The sequence below is a fragment of the Coregonus lavaretus genome (assembly GCF_964263955.1).
Source record: "Coregonus lavaretus genome assembly, chromosome: 23".
Taxonomy (NCBI): domain Eukaryota; kingdom Metazoa; phylum Chordata; class Actinopteri; order Salmoniformes; family Salmonidae; genus Coregonus; species Coregonus lavaretus.
In genome coordinates this window covers 26,046,681-26,073,257 of record NC_140010.1, presented here as the reverse complement: position 1 = coordinate 26,073,257, position 26,577 = coordinate 26,046,681, and the positions used below count along the sequence as shown (strand labels likewise).

General features: G+C 44.5%; 2 protein-coding genes across 2 annotated transcripts; one reads left to right on the top strand and one right to left on the bottom strand.

The window, feature by feature from the left end:
• The first annotated feature begins 1,982 nt into the window (after nt 1–1,982).
• On the top strand, nt 1,983–21,511 carry cyp7b1 (cytochrome P450, family 7, subfamily B, polypeptide 1). The gene is made up of 6 exons (XM_084188292.1): nt 1,983–2,290; nt 6,311–6,447; nt 6,702–7,301; nt 8,706–8,912; nt 19,701–19,879; nt 20,493–21,511. Exons 1-6 carry the CDS (start codon nt 2,214–2,216, stop codon nt 20,784–20,786), a joined length of 1,494 nt encoding a protein of 497 aa, XP_084044418.1. The 5' UTR covers nt 1,983–2,213; the 3' UTR covers nt 20,787–21,511.
• A 585-nt stretch (nt 21,512–22,096) lies between these two features.
• On the bottom strand, nt 22,097–23,170 carry LOC311150691 (class E basic helix-loop-helix protein 22-like; the record flags this gene model as incomplete). The annotated part of the gene is made up of 1 exon (XM_084188201.1): nt 22,097–23,170. The coding sequence occupies one exon, from the start codon at nt 23,168–23,170 to the stop codon at nt 22,466–22,468; it is 705 nt and encodes a 234-aa protein (XP_084044327.1). The 3' UTR covers nt 22,097–22,465.
• Between the last annotated feature and the right edge of the window lie 3,407 nt (nt 23,171–26,577).

Genomic DNA, 26,577 nt, shown 5'->3' with positions numbered 1-26,577 from the left:
TCGTAGTAGTGTTGAAGTTGTGTGAAAATAGTGTTTTTCTTGACGGATTCTTGCCGTTTCACTGGCCACGAGAATTTGTCCACGAGACGAGAGATTACTACTCACTAACAGCATGAACAGTGTTTGAATGTGTTCTGATTTGTGATGTTGTGTGTTCCCTGCTATTCTTGTATTAACTTAATCTACTGTACAAATGACAAACAGAGAGAGATGGAAATTGAATCTGCACAATTTTTTAAGTTTGTACAGGACTATTATTGAAGAATTTATATTTAGAGAGACAAGATCACTGCGGATTGTAATGAGGAGAAATGTATTCTTATAAGAAATAAACCATCAACACCCCGCCCCACCACCCTCAGCACAGAGGACACTTTCCTGGAAACTGGAAACTTCATGATAAGAGCGACACAAAGTACAAAATAGCACCCTATTCCTTATATAGCGCACTGCTTTTGAGAGCCCTGGTCAAAAGTAGTGAACTACAAAGGGAATATGGTGCCATTTGGGACACAGCCAATGTTAACTCTAATAAGACTACATAAACACACAGTCTGAAATCAATGCTCTTCATTAGAATGCTAATAGAGAGCATGTACATTTTAATCATTTAGCAGACGCTCTTATCCAGAGCGACTTACAGTTAGTGAGTGCATACATTTTTCATACTGTCCCCCCGTGGGAATCAAACCCACAACCCTGGCGTTGCAAGCGCCATGCTCTACCAACTGAGCTACAGGAGGCCTACAATGTAGGACATACTGTGTATCTGAATTAGGGTTGCAAATTTTTTTTCAATAAATTCCCTAGTTTTCCTGAAATCCCAGTTGGAGGATTTTCCAGAACTAGGAGGGAATAAGCAGGAAATCCTAAATCTTTCAACCAGGATTTCTGGAAAACCAGGGAATTTATTGAAAGTTCCCGGAATTTTGCAACCCTAATCTGAATTATACTAATCACATGAGGGGTGCTGATGAAATACTTCCTGCCCTGATTAATTACAGTAGTTAGTAAACCATATTAGTAGGCCTAATCTGTATCTAGGAGTTTGTTTGAGACTATAGAGAAAAGGCTCTTTTGATATGTGTAAACTTCCGGCACTGAAATCATACTTTCTCAGGTTTTCAAGTTACGAGATGAGTGAAGTATGTTTGTCTAGACATGGTGTTACAGAGAGGCATTTCAGGAATGTGTGGACTTTGTTAAAATGAACAGTATATGCCCCCACAGTTCACCGTGGCCATTAGTCAGTTGGAGGCTAATTCTGTTAGTTGTCTTGGAAAATGTAATGGCCTCTGTCTCTGTCCTATGAATTCCACTATGACTTCCACTATTCATCAATACACTCATCCTTTCCAACAAACACTTCTCTATTTGTATTAACCACAACATTTATTAATCATACATTGAACTGTATGATGTTGACATCACTTCTGTATTCTCTGTAATTATTTCTTCATCGAGAAATGGATATTACAATTTTACATACAGCACAACACAACCTGCTTAGATATCAATGATGTGATACTGCACAGTTTGTGAATCAATGGTATTTGTTGAAGGGTCGAAGCCTGTATAATCTCTTGTGGACAGATCTGACCAAACTAGGCAATATTTTAGTTCTGGGTTAACCAAGATTAAAGCCTATATAAATCGAAGATACATATGAGTCAAATGGAAGGGGCATTTTCATCAGAAGGCAAGCCTTTCAGCAACTGTGCATTGATGTTGACATTTCCATGATGACTCTTTTTTTTCTTTGTTTACATTCATTAGTAGCCAAGGCAGGTAGGCTAAGCCTCAGTTTTTAAGACATTGTTTGAGCATATGCAGCAACAAGATAGAAGGGTGTGAGTGCATGCAATGTATGCTACCAATTAGAGACGGCAAAATAACAAACCATCTGGAACATGTCTTGAGCTGTGGTTTGTATGTCACGTTTGATTTTTTTCTCTCACACTGTTGCTCAACAGCATTGCTTCATTCCTCAACTCTTTTAACTAATGTACTTCCTGTAATAAAAGCCACATTGCCCAGCATAACACACGTCTGGTTAGAAAGTGGTCAGGTCAGAAACAGCGCGCCCACGTGACCAAACTCGAACAGTGGCAATATGAAGGAGAGCGGTTGACTTCGACTATCGATTACAACTATTGATTTACAACTTCCCGAAGTTTTCCCTATTGTGGAACGTCTTATCATCTCCCAAGGAAATGTTAGAGTTTGTTTTACCTTTGTTGTTTGGCTTTTTGGTGCTCTACTTACTCAGCGTGCGGTTCAGGAGAACAAGGCAAGTGGTGGATGAATTCCGAGTTCATTTTAAGAGTTTGTGTGATAACTCTGTTGGTGTTCGCGTTGATGTTTAGGAATATAAATTTTGCCTAAACACTTTAAGCTGATAGTAGTTCAAGGTCCTTAAAAACACATGTTATTTGTATAGCTTTCATGCAGGAGAAGGTTATCACACTGTTGTGTAAGAACATGAAGAAGATTGCCTAAATCAATTAAATAGATAGACTGTCTTTCAGACAGTTTATCCTAGATGGTTATGTTTCTTGAGTGAGCGTCTTGTTGTTGCTACATTGTTACATGACTTTTTAAAAAATAACTAGTGTAACTATAGCCAACAAGTTATAGCCTGCAACTTCGTGTGAAAAGTTGTAACAATGTTGTAACAATGTAGCAACCATAAATGTGACGGTGTACACATTTGCTGAAATGAAATGCATTATTTTAGGAATTATAAAATCTGCATTGGCCAATGGCCAGATAGGTGAGAGATGTTTTCCCAATTAGACTGAAGATTTACATTGTTAAAAATACTATGACTGTGTAGCCTATGTATGCCACTGAGTGTAGCTATATCCAAACAAACAGTACTTTACCTTTTCTTCAGTGTTGTTTTCTCTTTGAACATAGTTTTCATAATCTTAAATATCTTTATTATTTCCCCTTGATAAGATAGTAGGTTGCAGTTATTGAATGTCTTGTTAAGTTCCATTTGCTGCTGTTGCTGCGAATTCATGGGACTGCAAACCCTGGTTTCATCCCAAATGACAACCTAGCCCTAATAGTGCACTACTTTTGACCAGAGCCCTGTCAAAATTATTGCACTATAAAGGGAATAGGGTGCCATTTAGGACTGCAAACCTACTGTGTTCTCTGTGAGAAGTAGGTCAGCCACAAACACAGGCTCTAAAGGCATTTCCATCAGCATTGTTTGCAATGGGCATCTCACTGAGGATCAGACCTGGTGGGTTCAAATACTATTTGAAATATTTGAGCGTTTGCTCGAGTGTCTAGACAGCCTGGAGGGCCAGATGGTGGGGTTTACAGTTTTGGGACTAATCTATTGGTTAAATTGTGCCAGACAAGCTCAATCAAGTGCAGATAAAGTATTTCAAATTATTTCAAATAGTATTTGAACCCAGGTCTGCTGAGTATAGTCATCATCCCCAGTGTTCCCCACCATGCTCTTTTTATCTATTTAAAAGGGAAGTACCTTGCTGTTGATGATCTTGAGTAAGAGGAACATGTTATGGATTGCATAAGCTTGCCCCTGCAAGCTAATTGCAACAGAACTTAATGATGGGTTGCAACTTCCTAGCAAATAGGGCCTCAACAGTAAAGGTAAATGGGATTCCAAATTCTACATATCATCCATTTTTGTTTAATGTGAAATATAACAAATGACCGGTCTAATTGATAAACACTCATTGCTGCAGTGTGGACATCTGTTGTTATATTGTTACTGACGCATGGGGCCCTTATTCTGATGCTGACCTATCCAAATGTGCTCACTGCTGGCAGACACTATCATACTCCCTGATTGCTTCTGACAAGTGGCTGGCAGGCAGGCAGACAAGCAAGCAGGCAGCAGTGTGGACTAGGTGGGGGCACAAGCACAACAACAAGCAAGCCTGGTCTGACTTGTCAGCTTGAGGCCTCACAAATAGCAGATAGTCTCTCATGACCAGCTCTCTCCACACCCTAGCAGGAGAAATGGAATCTTATCCCTTGGATGGATAAGCACACACATGAGTTAGTTTAGCACTGACATTGCCCAGATTAGTACTGTTTTGTTGATTGTCATGCATTATTTTGTGACACGGGAGACTGTACTCCGTGCTGCACCACGTCAGCTCTAGATACAGTATCTTCCTGCATAAGACATTATGTGTTTTGTGTTTCCAAAAACAGGTACAGGACAGGAATGATATTGAAATCTATTGTAACAGTTAGCCTATGTATTTGTTTTCAATGACACAATACTTTGTAGTATACTGCACCTTACAATGCTGCCTCTGTTATATCAGTATAATGACCCACTGACATTGTGTGTCTATAGGGCAAATAAGGGAGAAGATGACGGGTAACATTGTGCCCCTAACTCATGTATGCTAATAGTCTAGTGGACACACCCTGTGGCTATAGCCTATATAAGCAAATGTCTTGCCAGCTCAACCTCTAACTGGTCAAATAAACCCTGATTGGTAACCATATCCTTAAGCTTCAAAAATCATTGAACAAATATTTGATAGTAGCTTTCTGAATCTTCTCAGTTTGTATTACAGTTTTCTGTCCACTCCCGCAAGATCATCCACGATAAAGGAGAGAGGATGTTCTATGCTTAGCGTTTGAGTGGAGTTAATATAATATAAGGGTCTGTCCAGTGTGTGTCTGTAATGTAATGTAACGCACATACACACTAACACACACTCACAGCCAACGCTGCTGTCCCATGTTGTAGAGGCATTGAACCACTGGTCACTTCCCATTTCACACTGTGTATTTAAATACTCTATCCCTGACATAGCTTATTGTAATATTTCCACTACTGTACGTTGTATTTTAGTTACACTGTTTATTCACACCGCATATTTATTTATATACTGGATTCTTGACATATCTCAATCTAATATATGTACTACTGTACATGTCATTCTTAGTTCATCTTGTGTAAATTCCCCAGTGTACATATGTATAGATTGCATTTTGATACTGCAACAGTGCTATTGGGGTTGTTAATTGGATTCGCCTGCCGTTCTTGATTTCATGCCTTTTTTTGTGTGTATTTTTCTTTACATGTTAATTGTTTGACATTTGACTGCATTGTTAGGAGCTAGTAACATAAGCATTTCACTGCACTGCTATAACACCTGCTAACTGAGTACGTGACCAATAAACTTTTATTTGATTTGATGTGTTCTGAAGGACCAGTGTGTGTGTGTGTGTGTGTGTGTGTGTGTGTGTGTTTTAAGGGCCCAGTGTGTGTGTAGATGTAATGTGTGTTGAAGGCCCAGTGTGTATGTGTGTTGAATCCTGTTGACAGGATCAAAAGTGCCCCTGCCTTTCTTTAACCAATGTTAATGCATGGATTATTTTTACTGCACACACACACGCGCATGCACACACACACACACACACACACACACACACACACACACACACACACACACACACACACACACACACACACACACACACACACACACACACACACACACACACACACACACACACTCACATACATGGATAAGAAGGTAATATTTAATTTGAACTGTAGGATAGACAGTGAGAGAACAGAGCAGTGTTAGATGTACAGTGTTAAATTTCCCTGGGAAAATAACCAGCCTACTCTTCCTGTAATCGCTAAACTATTATATTGCTATGCAGGACTCCCATGTTGCCTTCTTTGTAATTGTCTTCCATCTGTATTCACTTCAGATTAGGGTTGCAAAATTCCGGGAACTAAAAAAAAAATAGAAAAAAACGAAATCCCAGTTTGAGGTTCCCTGGAATCAGGAGGGAATAAGCAGGAAATCCGGAATCCTTCAGCCAGGTTCATTTTGCAACCCTACTTAAGATATAGCTGTTTGAGTTGGATACAATTTGTAAGGCCCTGGAGTGATTTGTGCGCTGTCATTTAATTTTGTCTGAGATGCTCTGTGTCATGTCTGTGTGCTCAATTCTCGGTCTTTAAATTCTTCCTTTAAACCTTGCCACCCAGCAGCTGCTGTATTTGTTTGTTACACTGTATATGTGTTAAAAGAGAATAGGTGTTGGGGATAGCTGATACCAGTCCAGCTTGAAGGTTTGATAGATGCTCGATCACATGCCTACGCCTTGTCTCTGTTACCAGTTCCTATTTCCATAAGATCACATTTATATTGTATCTGAATCAGATAGATCAATGCTTTATCTCTTATTTCGCCTGAAAGATTTTAGATGCATATATTTGTTGATGGTATGACATATCCAATATTACTTCATGTAAAATACAATTTTCTTATGTTTTTCTCTTTTATAGGAGAGATGGGGAGCCTCCACTTGTAAATGGTTGGATTCCATTCCTTGGGAAGGCTTTGGAGTTTCGAAAGAATGCACATGGATTTCTTGCAGCACATAAGGAGAAACATGGAGATGTATTTACTGTGCTGATTGCTGGTGGGTGATACTAATGTTTTATGTATACATTTCATAATAATGTAGTTCTAAAAAGAAGCAAATGAATATTACTGAAATGGTTGATAAAATATATGTATTGTGCTTATTACTATGCTTATTACTTATGGCATAATGCTCTTTTAAAACAGTAAAGTTACGAACACACATCAGACAATCTGATTAGACAATACATTACACAGTACACGTGTTTCATGTCTATTGAAATACAATCCTGTCCTCGTATTTCCCCTCAGGTAAATACATGACATTTATAATGAACCCGTTGCTGTATCCATACATCATCAAACATGGCAAACAGCTGGACTTCCATGAGTTTTCTGACCAAGTGGCCCCCTTGACGTTCGGCTACCCCCCTGTCAGGAGCGGCAAGTTCCCCGGCATGGACGAGCACATCCAGAGGTCCTTCCGCCTTCTGCAGGGCGACAACCTCGATAACCTGACAGAGAGCATGATGGGAAATCTCATGCTTGTGTTCGAACAAGACTACCTGGATGGGGAGAGCGAGTGGAGGACTGAAAGTATGTACCAGTTCTGCAATTCTGTCATGTTTGAGGCTACTTTCCTGACCATGTATGGCAAGCCTGCCCACACCAACAGACACAGCGGAATTGTGACACTCCGACAGGACTTTGTCAAGTTCGACACTATGTTCCCCCTCCTCATCGCCAGGATTCCCATCTCTCTGCTGGGAGGAACCAAAACCATCCGGGATAAACTCATCAACTACTTCCACCCTCAGAGGATGTCTACATGGTCCAACACGTCTGGGTTCATAAAGGAAAGAGCAGCACTGTTTGAACAGTATGACTGCATGGGAGACGTAGATAAAGCAGGTACACACAGCTGATATACTGTAGCACCTGGGCCTATTTATACGTTTCTGTGATGTACTTTACCATACTTCCTACATTTGAATATGTAAATCCATCTCGGTAATATGCCTTGCTACCGTGATATATAGGCCTAAGGCCGAGACAATAAGAAGACACAGTGGCAGAATAAATTCAACCACACCTTTGTTTCATCACAAAACAAGAGAGCAACATCTGTCCGGTAAAGTCCACAACACATATTGCATGTAACAAACAGTTACATGACCTACAGCATGGTCAAGCAAGTTAATGTTTCCGACATTTTCAGACTACTAAACATCTATTGATTTAGAACCTGGGAGAGTTACCGCAAGTCGCAAAGTAAACAGGCACTCACTCCACTATTCCAGAACCATTTCAACTGTAACATTTCAACATCATCTAATCACCTAGGCTTAGTCTAATACAGTGACAACTAAGAAATAGCAAAAACGATTTAGTCCAATTAACGTAAGCTTAATATGATGTGGCTGTCCATGGTACAATTCAAGTTTTTTCTGTCAATTATATTTAGCTTTTGATGTGATGTGATTGGTGTGAAGCGAAATCCAAACTGGCTTCCCTTGACACTTTTTTTTGGTGCACTCACTCAGTTTACCTCAACGCTGATTGGCTATAATTTTTTTCTTTTTTTATCAAGGGAGGCCAAATGCTTGTTGGCTTCCCTTGCATTCAATGCTACGGGCGGCAACAATGTCATACTCTTTTTGACCAGAAAGCATCAGATAGATGGGCTACGCAGACTGAGACAGAGGGGCGCTGTTTTGATGCTTATTCCGGTGAGATACATTCAGCCTCTTGGGAATTGAAGTACATTTATAAAACACAGAGAGATGAAAGATACATTATTTTGTATGTTTCGCTGTTGTTTTTTTGTGTAAATGTTTAAACTACACTAAAGCTACCCTTAAGAAACATATATTTAACTTAACTGAAATTACTTTGAAAAAGTAGTTCACTACATCCAAACTTCTTCGTGAAAAATTATCATTGCAAGATAGATCACTTTGGGGTCATATGTTAACAGAATGTGTAATTTAGCCTATTAAACACGTCTGATTCCCAAAAATAAAGGAAATTATTGCCGATGTACTGATCCTAGCCCAAGTTCATAGGATTTCACCCCGATCATGATAATTTGTCTGGGACGGCAAGATTGTGGCGAAATCGTGTAGTGTATGCCCGGCATTACTCTTAACTTTACCATATACCCTTATACCTACACAGTAATAACTGTAGGAACAACATTGTATTACCATGTAGCTGCATCTCTGTATACACCTACAACATAACATGTGCTACTTTGACTTCAACCAGAACATTCCAAACCTAACTATAAGACTCTCTTCTCTGTACCTGCCCCAGCTCATCATTTTGCCATTCTATGGGCGTCGGTGGGAAACACAGTCCCAGCCACCTTCTGGGCCATGTATTACCTGGTGACACACCCAGAGGCCCTTGCAGTAGTGCGTGAGGAGATCCATTGTGTCCTGAAGGTCTCAGGACTAGAAGCAGACCACAACCGAGACGTCACCTTCACCCGAGAACAGCTGGACAGCCTACTGTATCTGGGTAGGGTTTCATTGTATTCTACTATATCTGGCTTATCATTTTTGCCTACTTTATCTGGGCAGGTTATAATTGTGGTGTGTCATTGTTAGGTCTGTCTGCATAGTGTCCAATTTGTCCAAAGCATTTTATGACTGATATAATGTATAATTGTATCCCTCTTTGATTTAACTAAGTGGTCTTTTTGTACAGACAGAGTTCAGTTGTCTATGGTAGTGTGGCTTTGAGAGGGCCTTCCAATCCTCTGTATATCTGAATATACATACATACATATACAGTGACTTCGGAAAGTATTCAGACCTCTTGACTTTTTCCACATTTTGTTAGGTCACAGCCTTATTCTAAAATTGATTAAATTGTTATTTTTCCTCATCAATCTACACACAATACCCCATAATGACAAAGCAAAAACAGGTTTTAAGAAATGTTTGCTAATTTATTAAAAATAAAAAACTTAAATATCACATGTACATAAGTATTCAGACCCTTTATTCAGTACTTTGTTGAAGCAACTTTGGCACCGATTAAAGCCTCAAGTCTTCTTGGGTATAATGCTACAAGCTTGGCACACCTGTATTTGGGGAGTTTCTCCATTTCTGACTAGTCTCCCAGTCCCTGCCACTGAGAAACATCCACACAGCATGATGCTGCCACCACCATGCTTCACCGTAGGGATGGTGCCAGATTTCCTCCAGACGTGATGCTTGGCATTCAGGCCAAAGAGCTCAAACTTGGTTTCATCAGACCAGAGAATCTTGTTTGTCATGGTCTGAGAGTCTTTAGGTGCCTTTTGGCTTCCGTCTGGCCACTCTACCATAAAGGCCTGATTTGTGGAGTGCTGCAGAGATGGTTGTCCTTCTGGAAGGTTCTCCCATCTCCACAGAGGATCTCTAGAGCTCTGTCAGAGTGACCATCGGGTTCTTGGTCACCTCCCTGACCAAGGCCCTTTTCTCCCGATTGCTCAGTTTGGCGGGGCGGCCAGCTCTAGGAAGAGTCTTGGTGGTTCTAAACTTCTTCCATTTAAGAATGATGAAGGCCACTGTGTTCTTGGGGACCTTCAATGCTGCAGACATGTTTTGGTACCCTTCCCCAGATCTGTGCCTCGACAAAATCCTGTCTCGGAGCTCTACGGACAATACCTTCGACCTCATAGCTTGGTTTTTGCTCTGACATGCACTGTCAACTGTGGGAACTTATATAGACAGGTGTGTGTCTTTCCAAATCATGTCCAATCAATTGAATTTACCACAGGTGGACTCCAATCAAGTTGTAAAAACATCTCAAGGATGATCAATGGAAACAGGATGCACCTGAGCTCAATTTCTGTCAGAGGTGCTGATGTCTAAGTGGTGGTGGAGTCAGGCGCAGGACACAGAAGCTTAGTCCAAACAGACTTTACTAGTCAGGGAAAAGGACAATACAAAATAAAGGGCCTCGAACGACGGAGGCGCGTGATACGCAGACAGTGCGTAAAACACTAAATATAAGAGATGCGCAAACAGTGCGTCAATACTCTTGATAAAGAGAATGCAAAAACAAACAACCCCAACGGACAGGCGTACAATTACACACAAATAACTACAAACAAAACGAGAAACTTATAGGAGACATAATGAACACTAAATGGAAACAGGTGTACAAAGAAGACAAAACCAAACAAACATCGATAACATTCAACGGTGGCAGCTAGTACTCCGGGGACGACGAACGCCGAAGCCTGCCCGAGCAAGGAGGAGGAGCAGCCTCGGCAGAATTCGTGACAGTACCCCCCCCCTTGACGCGCGGCTCCAGCCGTGCGCCGACCCCGGCCTCGGGGACGACCAGGAGGACGCGGAGCAGGGCGCGTGGGATGACCACGGTGGAACTCAGTCAGGAGGGATGGATCTAAGATGTCCCTCCTAGGCACCCAGCACCGTTCCTCCGGGCCATACCCCTCCCACTCCACGAGATATTGGAGACCCCCCATCCGACGTCTCGAATCCAAGATGGACCGAACTGTGTACGCCAGAGTCCCCTCGATGTCCAGTGGGGGCGGAGGAGTCTCTCTTATCTCACAGTCCTGGAGTGGACCAGCTACCACCGGCCTGAGAAGAGACACATGGAACGAGGGGTTAATGTGATAATCAATAGGCAGTTGTAACCTGTAACACACCTCATTCAATATCCTCAGGACTTTAAATGGCCCCACAAACCGCCGACCCAGCTTCCGGCAGGGCAGGCGGAGGGGCAGGTTTCGAGTCGAGAGCCAGACTCGATCTCCAGGTGCGTACACCGGACCCTCACTGCGGTGGAGATCGGCGCTCGCCTTTTGTCGACGGATGGCCCGCTGCAGATGGACGTGTGCAGCGTTCCACGTCTCCTCCGAGCGCCGCACCCACTCATCCACCGCAGGAGCCTCGATCTGGCTCTGATGCCATGGTGCCAGAACCGGCTGATACCCTAACGCACACTGGAAAGGGGTTAGGTTGGTGGAGGAGTGGCGGAGAGAGTTCTGTGCCATCTCTGCCCAGGGGATATACCTCGCCCACTCCTCCGGCCGGCCCTGGCAATAAGATCTCAGAAACCTACCCACATCCTGGTTAACTCTTTCTACCTGCCCATTGCTCTCTGGGTTGTACCCTGAGGTAAGGCTCACCGAGACCCCCAAGCGTTCCATGAACGCCCTCCAGACTCTGGAGGTGAACTGGGGACCTCGATCAGACACAATATCCTCGGGCACCCCGTAGTGCCGAAAGACGTGGGTAAACAGTGCCTCAGCGGTCTGTAGGGCAGTAGGGAGACCCGGCATTGGGAGGAGACGACAGGCCTTAGAGAACCGATCCACAACGACCAGTATAGTAGGATTCCCCTGAGAGGGGGGAAGGTCTGTAACGAAGTCCACCGAGAGGTGAGACCATGGCCGTTGTGGAACGGGCAGGGGTTGTAACTTCCCCCTGGGCAGGTGTCTAGGCGCCTTACACTGGGCGCACACCGAGCAGGAGGAGACATAAACCCTCACATCCCTAGCTAACGTTGGCCACCAGTACTTAGCGCTAAGGCAGTGCACTGTCCGGCCAATACCTGGATGTCCAGAAGAGGGGGACGTATAAGCCCAATAAATCAGACGATCACGAACTTCGAGCGGAACGTACGTCCGACCCACAGGACACTCTGGGGGACTAGGGTCAGTACGCGACGCCCGCTCGATTTCCGCATCGACCTCCCACACCACCGGTGCCACCAGACAAGACTCCGGCAGTATGGGAGTGGGCTCAATGGACCTCTCCTCTGTGTCATACCGCCGGGACAGGGCGTCTACCTTACCGTTCTGGGACCCAGGGATGTACGTTATTTTAAATATGAACCGGGTTAGAAACAATCTCCTAGCTGCCGGATGTACTCCAGGTTACGGTGGTCAGTCAAAATGAGAAAAGGGTGTTGAGCCCCCTCAAGCCAATGCCTCCACACCTTTAGGGCTTGAACCACGGCTAACAGCTCCCTGTCCCCTACGTCATAATTTCGCTCCGCTGGGCTGAGCTTCTTGGAATAAAAAGCACAGGGGCAGAGTTTAGGTGGCGTGCCGGACCGTTGCGACAGTACGGCCCCAATACCGGCCTCTGACGCGTCCACCTCTACCTGGAATGGTAAAGTGGGGTCCGGATGCGCCAGCACCGGAGCCGAAGTGAACAGGTCCTTCAGTTTACCAAATGCCCTGTCCGCCTCAGCTGACCACTGCAAACGCACCGGGCCCCCCTTCAGCAGGGAAGTTATGGGAGCTGCCACCTGTCCAAAACCCCGGATAAACCTCCGGTAGTAATTGGCAAAACCCAAAAACTGCTGCACCTCTTTAACCGTGGTTGGGGTTTGCCAATTACGCACGGCTGACACACGGTCAACCTCCATCTTCACCCCTGATGCGGACAACCGATAACCCAAAAAGGAGACAGACTCCTGGAAAAACAGACATTTCTCTGCCTTGACATACAAGTCGTGCTCCAACAGCCTACCCAACACTCGGCGCACCAGGGCTACATGCTCGGCTCGTGTAGAAGAGTACACTAGAATGTTGTCAATGTACACTACCACACCTTGCCCATGCGTGTCCCGGAAGATCTCGTCCACAAAGGATTGGAAGACTGAAGGAGCATTCATTAACCCGTATGGCATGACAGATAGAACAGCGCCGGAGAAGATGGCTGCCGTTTTACAGCCCTCTAACCAATTGTACTATTATGTGTGTTTTTCCGCGTTATTTGTAATTTATTTTGTACATAATGTTTCTGCCATCGTCTCTTATAACCAAAAAGAGCTTCTGGATATCAGGACAGCGATTACTCACCTCGCATTGGACGAAGATTTTTTCTTCAACGAGGCGGCCGCGAAGGATATCCTACAAACACCCGACAAGGCCCAAATCCCCGTCATTCGCGTGAGGAAGAGACGGAGATATCGCGGACGCAGATCCGGGTGCCTTGTAAGGATCCGAAGGCGAGCGAGTAAACTGCCTCTCCCATCAATCCTATTAGCCAACGTTCAAGCTTTTGAGAATAAAATGGACGATTTAAGATTACGGTTATCCTACCAACGGGACATTAAAAACTGTAATATCTTATGTTTCACGGAGTCGTGGCTGAACGACAACAATGATAACATTCAGCTAGCAGGCTATACGCTACATCGACAGGACAGAACGGCAGACTCTGGTAAGACAAGGGGTGGCGGTCTGTGTATATTTGTAAACAACAGCTGGTGCACAAAATCAAATACTAAGGAAGTCTCGAGGTTTTGCTCGCCTGAGGTAGAGTATCTTATGATAAGCTGTAGACCACACTATTTACCAAGAGAGTTTTCATCTATATTTTTCATAGCTGTCTATTTACCACCACAAACCAATGCTGGCATTAAGATTGCACTGAATGAGTTGTACAAGGCCATTAATCAACAGGAAAACGCTCATCCAGATGCAGCGCTCCTAGTGGCCGGGGACTTTAATGCAGGGAAACTTAAATCCGTTCTACCTAATTTCTACCAGCATGTTAAATGTGCAACCAGAGGGAAAAAAACTCTAGACCACCTTTACTCCACACACAGAGACGCATACAAAGCTCTCCCTCGCCCTCCATTTGGCAAATCTGACCATAACTCTATCCTCCTGATTCCTGCTTATAAGCAAAAACTGAAGCAGGAAGCACCAGTGATTCGGTTAATAAAAAAGTGGTCAGATGACGCAGATGCTAAGCTACAGGACTGTTTTGCTAGCACAGACTGGAACATGTTCCGGGATTCTTCAGACAGCATTGAGGAGTACACCACATCAGTCACTGGCTTCATCAATAAGTGCATCGATGATGTCGTCCCCACAGTGACCGTACGTACATACCCCAACCAGAAGCCATGGATTACAGGAAACATCCGCACTGAGCTAAAGGGTAGAGCTGCCGCTTTCAAGGAACGGGACTCTAACCCGGACGCTTATAAGAAATCCCGCTATGACCTCTGACGAACCATCAAACAGGCAAAGAGTCAATACAGGTCTAAGATTGAATCATACTACACTGGCTCTGACGCTCGTCGGATGTGGCAGGGCTTGAAAACTATTACAGACTACAAAGGGAAGCACAGCCGCGAGCTGCCCAGTGACACAAGCCTACCAGACGAGCTAAACCACTTCTATGCTCGCTTCGAGGCAAGCAACACTGAAGCATGCATGAGAGCACCAGCTGTTCCGGATGACTATGTGATCACGCTCTCCGTAGCCGATGTGAGTAAGACTTTTAAGCAGGTCAACATTCACAAGGCCGCAGGGCCAGACGGATTACCAGGACGTGTACTCCGAGCATGTGCTGACCAACTGGCAAGTGTCTTCACTGACATTTTCAACATGTCCCTGACTGAGTCTGTAATACCAACATGTTTCAAGCAGACCACCATAGTCCCCGTGCCCAAGAACTCTAAGATAACCTGCCTAAATTACTACCGACCCGTAGCACTGACGTCTGTAGCCATGAAGTGCTTTGAAAGACTGGTCATGGCTCACATCAACAGCATAATCCCAGAAACCCTAGACCCACTCCAATTTGCATACCGCCCCAACAGATCCACAGATGATGCAATCTCTATCGCACTCCACACTGCCCTTTCCCACCTGGACAAGAGGAACACCTACGTGAGAATGCTATTCATTGACTACAGCTCAGCATTCAACACCATAGTGCCCTCTAAGCTCATCACTAAGCTAAGGATCCTGGGACTAAACACCTCCCTCTGCAACTGGATCCTGGACTTCCTGACGGGCCGCCCCCAGGTGGTAAGGGTAGGTAACAACACATCTGCCACACTGATCCTCAACACGGGGGCCCCTCAGGGGTGCGTGCTCAGTCCCCTCCTGTACTCTCTGTTCACCCATGACTGCATGGCCAGGCACGACTCCAACACCATCATTAAGTTTGCCGACGACACAACAGTGGTAGGCCTGATCACCGACAACGATGAGACAGCCTATAGGGAGGAGGTCAGAGATCTGGCCGTGTGGTGCCAGGACAACAACCTCTCCCTCAACGTGACCAAGACAAAGGAGATGATTGTGGACTACAGGAAAAAAAAGAGGACTGAGCACGCCCCCATTCTCATCGACGGGGCTGTAGTGGAACAGGTTGAGAGCTTCAAGTTCCTTTGTGTCCACATCACCAACGAACTATCATGGTCCAAACACACCAAGACAGTCGTGAAGAGGGCACGACAAAGCCTATTCCCCCTCAGGAGACTAAAAAGATTTGGCATGGGTCCTCAGATCCTCAAAGAATTATACAGCTGCACCATCGAGAGCATCCTGACTGGTTGCATCACCGCCTGGTATGGCAACTGCTTGGCCTCTGACCGCAAGGCACTACAGAGGGTAGTGCGTACGGCCCAGTACATCACTGGGGCAAAGCTTCCTGCCATCCAGGACCTCTATACCAGGCGGTGTCAGAGGAAGGCCCTCAAAATTGTCAAAGACTCCAGCCACCCTAGTCATAGACTGTTCTCTCTGCTACCGCACGGCAAGCGGTACCGGAGTGCCAAGTCTAGGTCCAAAAGACTTCTCAACAGCTTCTACCCCCAAGCCATAAGACTCCTGAACAGCTAATCATGGCTACCCGGACTATTTGCACTGCCCCCCCACCCCATCCTTTTTACGCTGCTGCTACTCTGTTAAGTATTTATGCATAGTCACTTTAACTCTACCCACATGTACATATTACCTCAACTACCTCAACTAGCCGGTGCCCCCGCACATTGACTCTGCAACGGTACCCCCCTGTATATATAGCCTCCCTACTGTCACTTTATTTTACTTCTGCTCTTTTTTTCTCAACACTTTTTTTGTTGTTGTTTTATTCTTACTTTTTTGTTTAAAATAAATGCACTGTTGGTTAAGGGCTGTAAGTAAGCATTTCACTGTAATGTCTGCACCTGTTGTATTCGGCGCATGTGACCAATACCATTTGATTTGATTTGATACTCATAATGACCCGAGGTGGTACTAAATGCTGTCTTCCATTCATCTCCCTCCCTAATGCGCACCAAGTTGTAGGCGCTCCTGAGATCCAGTTTTGTGAAGAAACACGCTCCGTGTAATGATTCCGTCATACTCGCAATCAGAGGGAGTGGATAACTGTATTTCACAGTGATCTGATTGAGACTACGGTAATCAATACACGGGCGCAACCCTCCATCCTTCTTCTTCACAAAAAAGAAACTTGAGGACGCAGGGGAAGTGGAGGGACGTATGTATCCCTGTCTCAGAGACTCGGCTATGTATGTCTCCATAGCCACCTTCTCCTCTTGAGACAGAGGATACACATGGCTCCACGGAAGCGCTGCTCTTGTCTGGAGGTCTATCGCACAATCCCCCTGTCTATGAGGCGGCAATCGCGTCGCTCTCGTTTTGCTGAACACAAGTGCTAAATCCTCATACTCAGGGGGAATGTGCAATGCGGGCACTTGGTTCGGACTCTCCACCGAGGTCGCCCCCACGGAAACACCTAGACATCGCCCTACACACTGGGCAGACCACTCCTTGAGAGCCCTCTGTTGCCACGAAATGGAGGGATCATGGGTGATTAACCAGGGAAGCCCCAGCACCACAGGATACACAGGAGAGTCGATCAGATATAACTGAATAGTCTCCTCATAACCCCCCTGCGTACTCATCTTTAGTGGTGCTGTGACCTCTCTAATCAACCCCGATCCCAACGGGCGACTATCTAGTGCATGGACAGGGAAGGGAGCATCAACAGGCAGGAGTGGAATCCCTAACCTTACACAAAAATTCCGATCAATAAAATTCCCAGCTGCGCCTGAATCGACTAGCGCCTTATGCTGGGAATGAGGTGCAACCTGAGGAAATCTTACAGGTATACATAAGTGAACAACAGAGAGCTCTGGGTAAGTGGGGCGCCTACTCACCTGAAATGACTCCCCAGTGCGTGACCTGTTGTCCCGTCCCCCTGGAGACCCTCCCCAGCACCTGGCCGCAGTGTGCCCTCCACGGCCACAGTTGGTGCAGGGGACGGCCCCCCTCGGGCTCCCTCTCCTCCTCTCTCTAGCGCCAGCACCCCCGAGCTCCATAGGGCTCGGCTCGGAGGTGCTGGAGGATGGAATGGACGGCCCCAACTCGGGACGTCCGCGGGTGGCCAGCAGGGTATCGAGACGGATGGACATGTCCACCAACTGGTCGAACGATAGGTTGGTGTCCCTGCAGGCCAGCTCTCGACGAACGTCCTCCCGTAGACTGCATCGATAGTGGTCGATGAGGGCCCTCTCATTCCACCCCGCATCCGCCGCTAGAGTCCGGAATTCCAGGGCGAACTCCTGTGCGCTCCTCTTCCCCTGTCGGAGGTAGAATAGACGCTCCCCCGCCGCTTTCCCCTCAGGTGGATGATCGAACACTGCCCTGAAGCGGCGGGAGAACTCCGCGTAGGTGATGGTGGCGGCGTCTATTCCCCTCCATTCGGCGTTGGCCCACTCCAACGCCTTGCCGGTGAGACAGGTGATGAGGGTGGAAACGCTCTCGTATCCCGAGGGCGCCGGGTGTATGGTGGCCAGGTAGAGTTCCACCTGCAGGAGGAACCCCTGACACCCGGCTGCGGTGCCATCATACGCCCTCGGGAGCGAGAGCCGAATCCCACTGGATTTCGGAGCTGGGATGGGAAGACTGACCGATGGTGGTGGTAAGGTTGGAGGAGGTGTGGGCACTCCTCCACTCTCCCATCGGCGCAGAGTGTTTATCACCTCTTGCAGGGCGGATCCAAGTTGCTGGATCCTGGCGTCTTGACCGCTGACTCGATCCTCCAGCGACTCGGGTGCCGCCGCTGCTCCTGCTGACTCCATAATGGTGTGTAATTCTGTCAGAGGTGCTGATGTCTAAGTGGTGGTGGAGTCAGGCGCAGGACACAGAAGCTTAGTCCAAACAGACTTTACTAGTCAGGGAAAAGGACAATACAAAATAAAGGGCCTCGAACGACGGAGGCGCGTGATACGCAGACAGTGCGTAAAACACTAAATATAAGAGATGCGCAAACAGTGCGTCAATACTCTTGATAAAGAGAATGCAAAAACAAACAACCCCAACGGACAGGCGTACAATTACACACAAATAACTACAAACAAAACGAGAAACTTATAGGAGACATAATGAACACTAAATGGAAACAGGTGTACAAAGAAGACAAAACCAAACAAACATCGATAACATTCAACGGTGGCAGCTAGTACTCCGGGGACGACGAATGCCGAAGCCTGCCCGAGCAAGGAGGAGGAGCAGCCTCGGCAGAATTCGTGACAATTTCAAGTCTCATAGCAAAGGGTTTGAATACTTATATAAATAAGGTATTTCCGTTTTTTTTATAAATTTGCAAAAACGTCTAAAAGCCTGTTTTCGCTTTGTCATTATGAGGTATTGTGCGTAGATTGCTGAGGAATTTGTTTATTTAATCAATTTTAGAATAAGGCTGTAACGTAACAAAATGTGGAAAAAGTCAAGGGGTCTGAATACTTTCCGAAGGCATTGTATACTCCTAGGTCTTCTTATTACACTCATACTGTAATGGCAGGTGCGCTATGTGTGGCTCTGTGTACAATTTAGGGCAAATCGTCCTGTCCCACCCCCCAACAAACCAGTGTCTGTGATTGTAGTAATGAAGCCAGTTCAAAAGGATCCCTCCAGACTCTGTACCTGTCACATTAGATCACACTGCTGCACCCACCATGCTGACTGTAGCCTCATCTCTTCTGACAACTGCATGCTCAGAGACAAATGCCACTGGTCTAGGCTGGCTGTGGCTCTCTCTCTCTCACACACACTACTGACAATTTCATCTCCTCAGGGGAAGACAGTGGAATATCTGTTTCACATCTGTTTGTTCTTATAAGTGATAGGGGGTTGAATGAGTCCTTAGTTAAATTTAGGATTCTTCTCTCTTCTTTGACCTATAGTGTCTTGTCTCGGTTAAGATTGTAATGGTTTTAATGAAACACTGCTAGTCAGGATTCCTTGATGGATACATGTGGAAACAAAGCTATGTATGACTTGGTTACTCAGCTTGTGCTTTAGCCATTTTGCTAAAGCAGTTCATATAGCTAACTAATAGCCTTCAAGTCTCCAAGCTTTCCCTTCTGTGTGATTACATGTATTTAGTGAATCAGTAGTATTGTGGCCACTCAAGGTAAAAAAAAGAACAGATTGGCCAGAATAAAACCCATGGCAATGTTGGTAACTATAAAACAAAAACCCATGGTGACTAACTGAACCGTTCTGTGTTCTGTTTTCAGAGAGCTCCATAAACGAGAGTCTGAGGCTGTCTTCAGCCTCCATGAACATCCGCGTGGCCCAGGAGGACTTCAGCTTGCGGCTGGAGGGAGAGCGCTCCATCGGAGTGAGGAAAGGAGATATCATCTCCCTGTATCCCCAGAGCATGCACATGGACCCCGAGATCTACGAGAATCCAGAGGTAAAGAAGACCAGCCGTCCTCAGAATTCTGTGGGCGTTCTAGAAAAGCTGTAGGCTCTCTTCACTGTGTGTAGTCTAGTCTGGTCTGGGGGTTGTTTATGTTCTACTGTAGTGCCTCCCTCCACCACCCACACCACCTGCTATTTGTGTGTGTGTGTGTGTGTGCGTGTATGTTTGTCCCCAGGTTAGATTAATGAGGAGCATGCATGGACTGTGAGTGATTGAATCCACCCACTGGCCTTCAGAAGGTCACAACATGCATGCTAATGTAATCAGGGTGTGATGGGTGATAACCTTGCCATGATCTGTGACTGAACAAAATGGAAACTTTCCTGGAATATGCAATAAACAGGAAATATTACCCTTTATTATATCACTCCTTTGGGGTGAAGGAGCTTTAAAATATAGAAGGTCGAAAATAATAGCCTGTCTGTGCTATCATGCCAACTCCTTGTCACTCCTTGTCACTCCTTGTCATGCCAAACATGGACTTGGTTTGGCTTGACAATGACATCAATGGAGTTGGCAAGAGCATAAAAAGATCTGGGATCAGGCAAATAATAATAATCACAAAAATGCGCTAGAAACATATTATTTATTACTCTTCCAACAGATGTACAAGTTTGACCGATACGTCGAAGACGGAAAGGAAAAGACGGACTTCTATAAGGACGGCCAGAAGCTGAAGTACTACCGGATGCCATTTGGCTCAGGCTCCACTAAGTGCCCAGGAAGGTACTTTGCTGTGAATGAGATAAAGCAGTTCCTGTCTCTGCTGCTGCTTCATTTTGACATGGAAGTGGTGGAGGGGCAGGAGCCGTGTTCCCTGGACTCCAGTCGTGCTGGCCTGGGCATCCTGCTCCCTGCCACAGATGTCCAGATCCACTACAGACCACGTCAAGCCTGAGAGGAAGAGGGGGACCTCTGTATAAACGAACAATAGAGGGCTGAGCCCCATGCAGCTCATATGGATTTTTACTATTTTCTCATAGGGTGCATATTTCACACATTGTGCACTATTTTAGAACAGGACCCATAGGGCTCTGGTCAAAAGTACTGCTCTATATTGGGAATAGGGTGCCATTTGAGATGCACCCATGTATTTTACTATTTTTTCATAGACTGATGTTAACTCTATGGTTATTCATACGATAAGTTATTGACTGAACAGCAACGTATTGCTAATTTGTCAATGTATTAAATAGGCAAGCTCTAGCAATGGGTAAGGCTAGTGAATCTGCTAGCTAGGAACCATTTGGTGTTTTATTCCATAGGACAGAATGATCCAATAATTAGTTAGTTAGCTGTTTTTGCTGTTAAAAATTGATAGTATTTTCATTTAATACAAAAAATATATGGTAATGTTTATTATGCCTTGCTTATATTATGAAATAATCTGTAGCCTACTGTACGGATAGTATAAAATAGTTGAACTATTTTACAGGGTAAAGCACAATGTGATCATAGCTTTATGTATTAGATGGTGTTGTCCCTAAACATTTCTGATGACTTTGAATTTTTCAATAACAATAACCGACCATTTAAAGTTATACATTCAAATGTCTTTCCTATTTCAAGACACTAACAGGATACTTACTATTTACTATAAAATAAATTAAAACCTAACAAACCAATTCTGCACGTGGCTGTAATTGTATTCATACATTTTGTGGTCCTCTGTAGCTCAGCTGGTAGAGCACGGCGCTTGGAACGCCAAGGTAGTGGGTTCGATCCCCGGGACCACCCATACACAAAAAATGTATGCACGCATGACTGTAAGTCGCTTTGGATAAAAGCGTCTGCTAAATGGCATATTATTATTATTATATTATTTTCACCTAAAAGTGACCTCTATTCTTTTAATGGGGTCATTGGAGTCTGCAAAGTTATCAACTATGATCAAAGACGAATTGTTTTGTTTGACAAACTCACTGTGGCTATGACTTGCCAATCATTGTTTGAGTCTGTGTTGCTTTGCTTGCTACTTAAAAGACCCCATTTATGTTTGTTAGGCTATATGGCTGAGCTTTTACATAGTATTTAGTATACATTAATAATAATAATAACAATTAATAACAAACTTAAATTGATAGAAATAAATGGTCGATAAATTGTGACTTTCAGTTGTTAACTGTAGCCTTACTTTCAGTCCAATTTGGTTGGAACACGTTTGGCATGTGGTTGTACATAGACGATTTAGAATATAATGCAAAAATATAGACCATAAAATCTCTATTATATCACCAATACAATTTATTCATCGAACATCATCGAATCAAACTGAATGAAATTAATAAAGGCCTACATAATGGTCAAATAAATAGACTGGACTTGCATTGTAATTTGTTAAAGTCAAATTAGCCTCACCATTTTGACCATGTTATGGAGCTGGCATTTCGTTTGGTGTTGCAAAAACAACAGCAATTTTCGATACATAATCACCATGAAATATATAACATAATCATATACAGTAAGAATCCATATTTTGGTAATGTGGTTACTTCTCAGTCAGTCACGCTGGTCCCATCAATTCAGTTTTGTGCACGAAACTTGAAGTCCCCTGTTAGTGTCGTCGGCCACAATTGTTCAAGGTTTATGGTTGAAGTGTTTATTAAAGAGATTTGCATTGCTATGGAAAGGGTCTGGAGTCACAGCAGAGAACGGGTATCCTGTCGGCTGGTCATAGAGCCCTAATCCGGGTGCACCAGATGTATTCGCCGCGGTAACGCCGGGTCCATGGTTAAGATAAGTGACAAGTCTTCTCATCTCTTCGAGTGCTTGCGCCTGCATGAGGATGTAGTTTTTGGCGAGGAGCAAAGTGGCTATTTTGGATAACTTCCGTACGGACGGGCTGTGTGCGTAGGGGATCACCGACCTCAGTTCATCGAGCGCGTCGTTCAGGTCATGCATCCTCCTCCTCTCCCGGGCGTTAATGTTCAGCCGCAGCACTTTCTGCTCTTTGTGTTTCTTACCTGCGTCACATTTGGCCATTGATGCCATGAGCCTTTCCTCAGGAAAAAGCACCATGTCACTCCTGCCAATGCCATCACTGTCATCATCCTGACTCTGCTCCCCGCCGCTGCTCTCCGCCGCAGCTGCGGCGGCAGCCGTGTGTTTTAAAAATTCCCCGTACTTTACGCACAAGGATTCAGATGGGAAGCCAAGTGTTCCCGCCTGAACTCCGGCCATTGTTCCCGGCTGTGAGTGCTCCTGATCAAAACTCATGGATGATTGTCGATCTCTGGGAGAGGGAGACAGTCCTATGCTGGAGCCCGATCTGAAAGAATCCATCCTTTTGCGTCCAAACGCTGGATATTTGTGAAGAAGATCTCTACTACAGCGTTCTGGTGTGCGCAGTCCTGTTAAGTTAGTGGTCCCACCCCCCACCCTTTCTCGACCACTGGTGATTGCCCTGGATTCTGGCCGCCGCTTTTAGTAAATATTGATGTTACACTTGTCCAGTGACGGTCTAATATGATACAGTACAGTGCGCCCTCAGAGGTTCACCTTCACGAGATAATAAAACACATTAGGAGAAGCAGGATTATGAGGTAGACAGTTTTCTACTTGATTAACTCCAGGCAGGAGTGAGAGGTTTATTTTATGGACCAATTCGAGAGACAACAACCAATGCATAATAGGATACATGATGATGCCATTGCCCATCATTAACGTTAATGTGCGCTGCGATGACAGGGATGGAGATAATGGTTGCATCCCTTGTCAATTATTGGTTTCAATCATAAAACCGATCATCAGTTGACTTGACTACTGTTTTAAATGCATCTTAAAGATAACTCATTGTGGTATTGGGCAGCATAGCACAGGTCTATATTGGACTGGTCCATAGCAGGCTTCTGTGGTCTGTGGCCTTCTTCCTGATTCTGTTACAAATCCTCAGATGTGTGGATATATGATTTTATTTTATTTGTTAGGTGAGCTCAATTTGGCCCTAACATAAAATATATTTCTCCAAGGCCCAAAACAACTGCAAAATTATAACTTTCAAATGACATGGAGAAATAAGAGATGATTCATGCTTCCAATCATGCTTCCAAGTATTTGGAAGCATGACATATCAATTTTTTTTAGAATGTGATCTTATAATTATGTATTATATCAAACTAAATAAACCTGAGAAAGGCAAGTTAACAACTGAATATACCATAAGCTCCTCCCCTACTGCAGAGTGCAACAATTATGAGACTTCTCAGCTACAGTGGATGGAACATAAAGTCTATAACAGTCTATTCTTCCTCTATACATGAATCATAATGGAACATTGTCTTAGGAATACTTTACTTATCCTGGCTGCATGCTATTTTGGTACAGTATAGTGCTTCTCCTTTCTACAATCTCATTCTCTGAACCTTAGCCTGTTATGTGTTATAAAACCCCAAATGGACATGTTGCTGCCCTTGAAGGAGGACTGGTAACACTCAGCTGTACCTACACTACCAGTAGTCCATCTTCTAATCTCTTCTGGTACATCCAGTTAACTAGGGACTCTCCTCAGTATGTCCTGAGAAGAGATCGTTATTCAGAAGGGAGCGATAGTGATGAGTTCAAAGAGAGGTTTGGTTCCAGGCTGAATTTCACATCTAGCTCTGTCCCCTTGACGATCCAGAGGTTGCAGCTGTCTGACTCTGCTGTGTACTACTGTGCTCTGAGGCCCACTGTGACAACAGTAGATTCAGTCACTGTACAAAAACTCAGGGTAGAGTGTTGTTCAGACAATGTCACAAGCTTCTCAATGTTTGACGATACACAGAAAGAGGAGGAGACAAGGAGTTCATAGTCTCATCATGGTCTAGTTACATCAGAGTGGTATTACTCTTCTCCCACTGATCTCACAGTAGCAGGTATGGAACCCTGGCTGAAGAATATACTGGTTCTTGCTGCATGTTGTTATGGTATGATAATATTTTCCTTATTCGTTTACTGCCTTTGCTCCCATTCCTATTGCTACTATTAATATTATATGTTTTTATTCTCCCAATCATGTTGCTTGATAATTTTTTCTCCCTAATGCAAATGTGTATTATATTATTTTCCAGAATGCAGAAGAGAAGAGTCAATCACTCAGCCACCAGGAGATGTGATCGCTACTGAGGGAGAACCGGTCACACTGGACTGTCAATTTGATACTGTGGATACAAATCCAGACCTGTTCTGGTACAAGCAGGGAGCTAATGATTTCCCAAAGTATATGCTGAAGTGGTTGACCTTTGGATCAGATAATGCCATTGAATTCCAGGGGAGATATGATGCCCATCTCAATTTAACTACATTTAAATCAGCATCAAAATCAGTCCCCTTGACGATCCAGAGGTTGAAGCTGCCTGACTCTGCTGTGTACTACTGTGCTCTGGGGCCCACTGTGACAACAGGATATACAGCCCCCTTACAGTACCTAAACATTTGAACTCCTTGCATCCAATCAGATTATTCAATTATGTTATTGGTAGTAAAACATATATTGATGAAGCAGTCATTTAAATGTGAGTAATTAAGTTGATTTCAAAAAGTCTTAAAAAATAAGCAATTTCTTTCAATCACTTTTATTATCTATTTTTCCTCTGCAGGAATGGTATCTGGAGATAGTGTGACTCCTAACAAGGAGGAGTACACTCCCACTGAGGGTGATACAGAGTCTCTGAGAGGATGTACAAAAAGTAGTACACTGATAATTGATATAGGGTTGACCATATCTCTAATCATCGAGATGAATCTACAATGTCCCAAACGTCAACTACACTCATGATAAAACAAGTAACTCTGGCAGACACAGCTCTCTACTACTGTGCCCTGAAGGACGCCCAGAGATACAGAGTCTCTGAGAGGATGTACAAAAATACTACACTGATAAATGACTTGTTTTAGATTAGCTTGTTGGTCATTTGCTGACCACAGTTCATTATCATGCAGCAGAGAGTCTGTAGATTAGATTATTGTGGTGGTGTGGTTCTCAATCAGAGGCAACGTGAATCAGCTGTTGCTTGTTGTCTCTGATTGGGAACCATACTTAGGCAGCCTGTTTTCCACAGTGTGTTGTGGGATCTTGTTCCGTGTATGGTTAGTGTTTGTAACCAAGGACGTCACGTTATCGTTTTGTTGTTTTGTTCGTGTGATCATTCAAATTAAAAGTATGTTCGCATTCCACGCTGCGCCTTGGTCCTCTGTGTATGACGATCGTGACAGTCATGCACAAAGTAGATGTCCTAACCGACTTGCCAAAACTATAGTTTGTTAACAAGAAATTAGTGGAGTGGTTAAAAAACAAGTTTGAATGACTCCAACCTAAGTGTATGTAAACTTACAACTTCAACTGTACATGGTGGCAGTGTCAAGCTTTCCTGCAACTACACAGTATCTGGTGGAGGCAGTGTCTTATGGTATCACCAATATCCCACATCTGCTCCCCAATTCCTCCTCCCCATGTCAGTGTATTCATCATCTGCTGAGACAATAGTTACTGCAGAACCACCGTATCTTCGACTGTCAGTTAACGTTGACAAAATGGCTGAACGTGTGGATCTGAAGATCTCCTCTGCTGAAGTGACAGACTCTGCTCTGTACTACTGTGCTCTGAGGCCCACAGTGACAGGAAACCCAGAGGCAGGTACAGCACTGTACAGAATCAGGGGATAACAATCCTGGTTGTGAACTGTTTCAGATGTAATTATTATCTGTCAGTT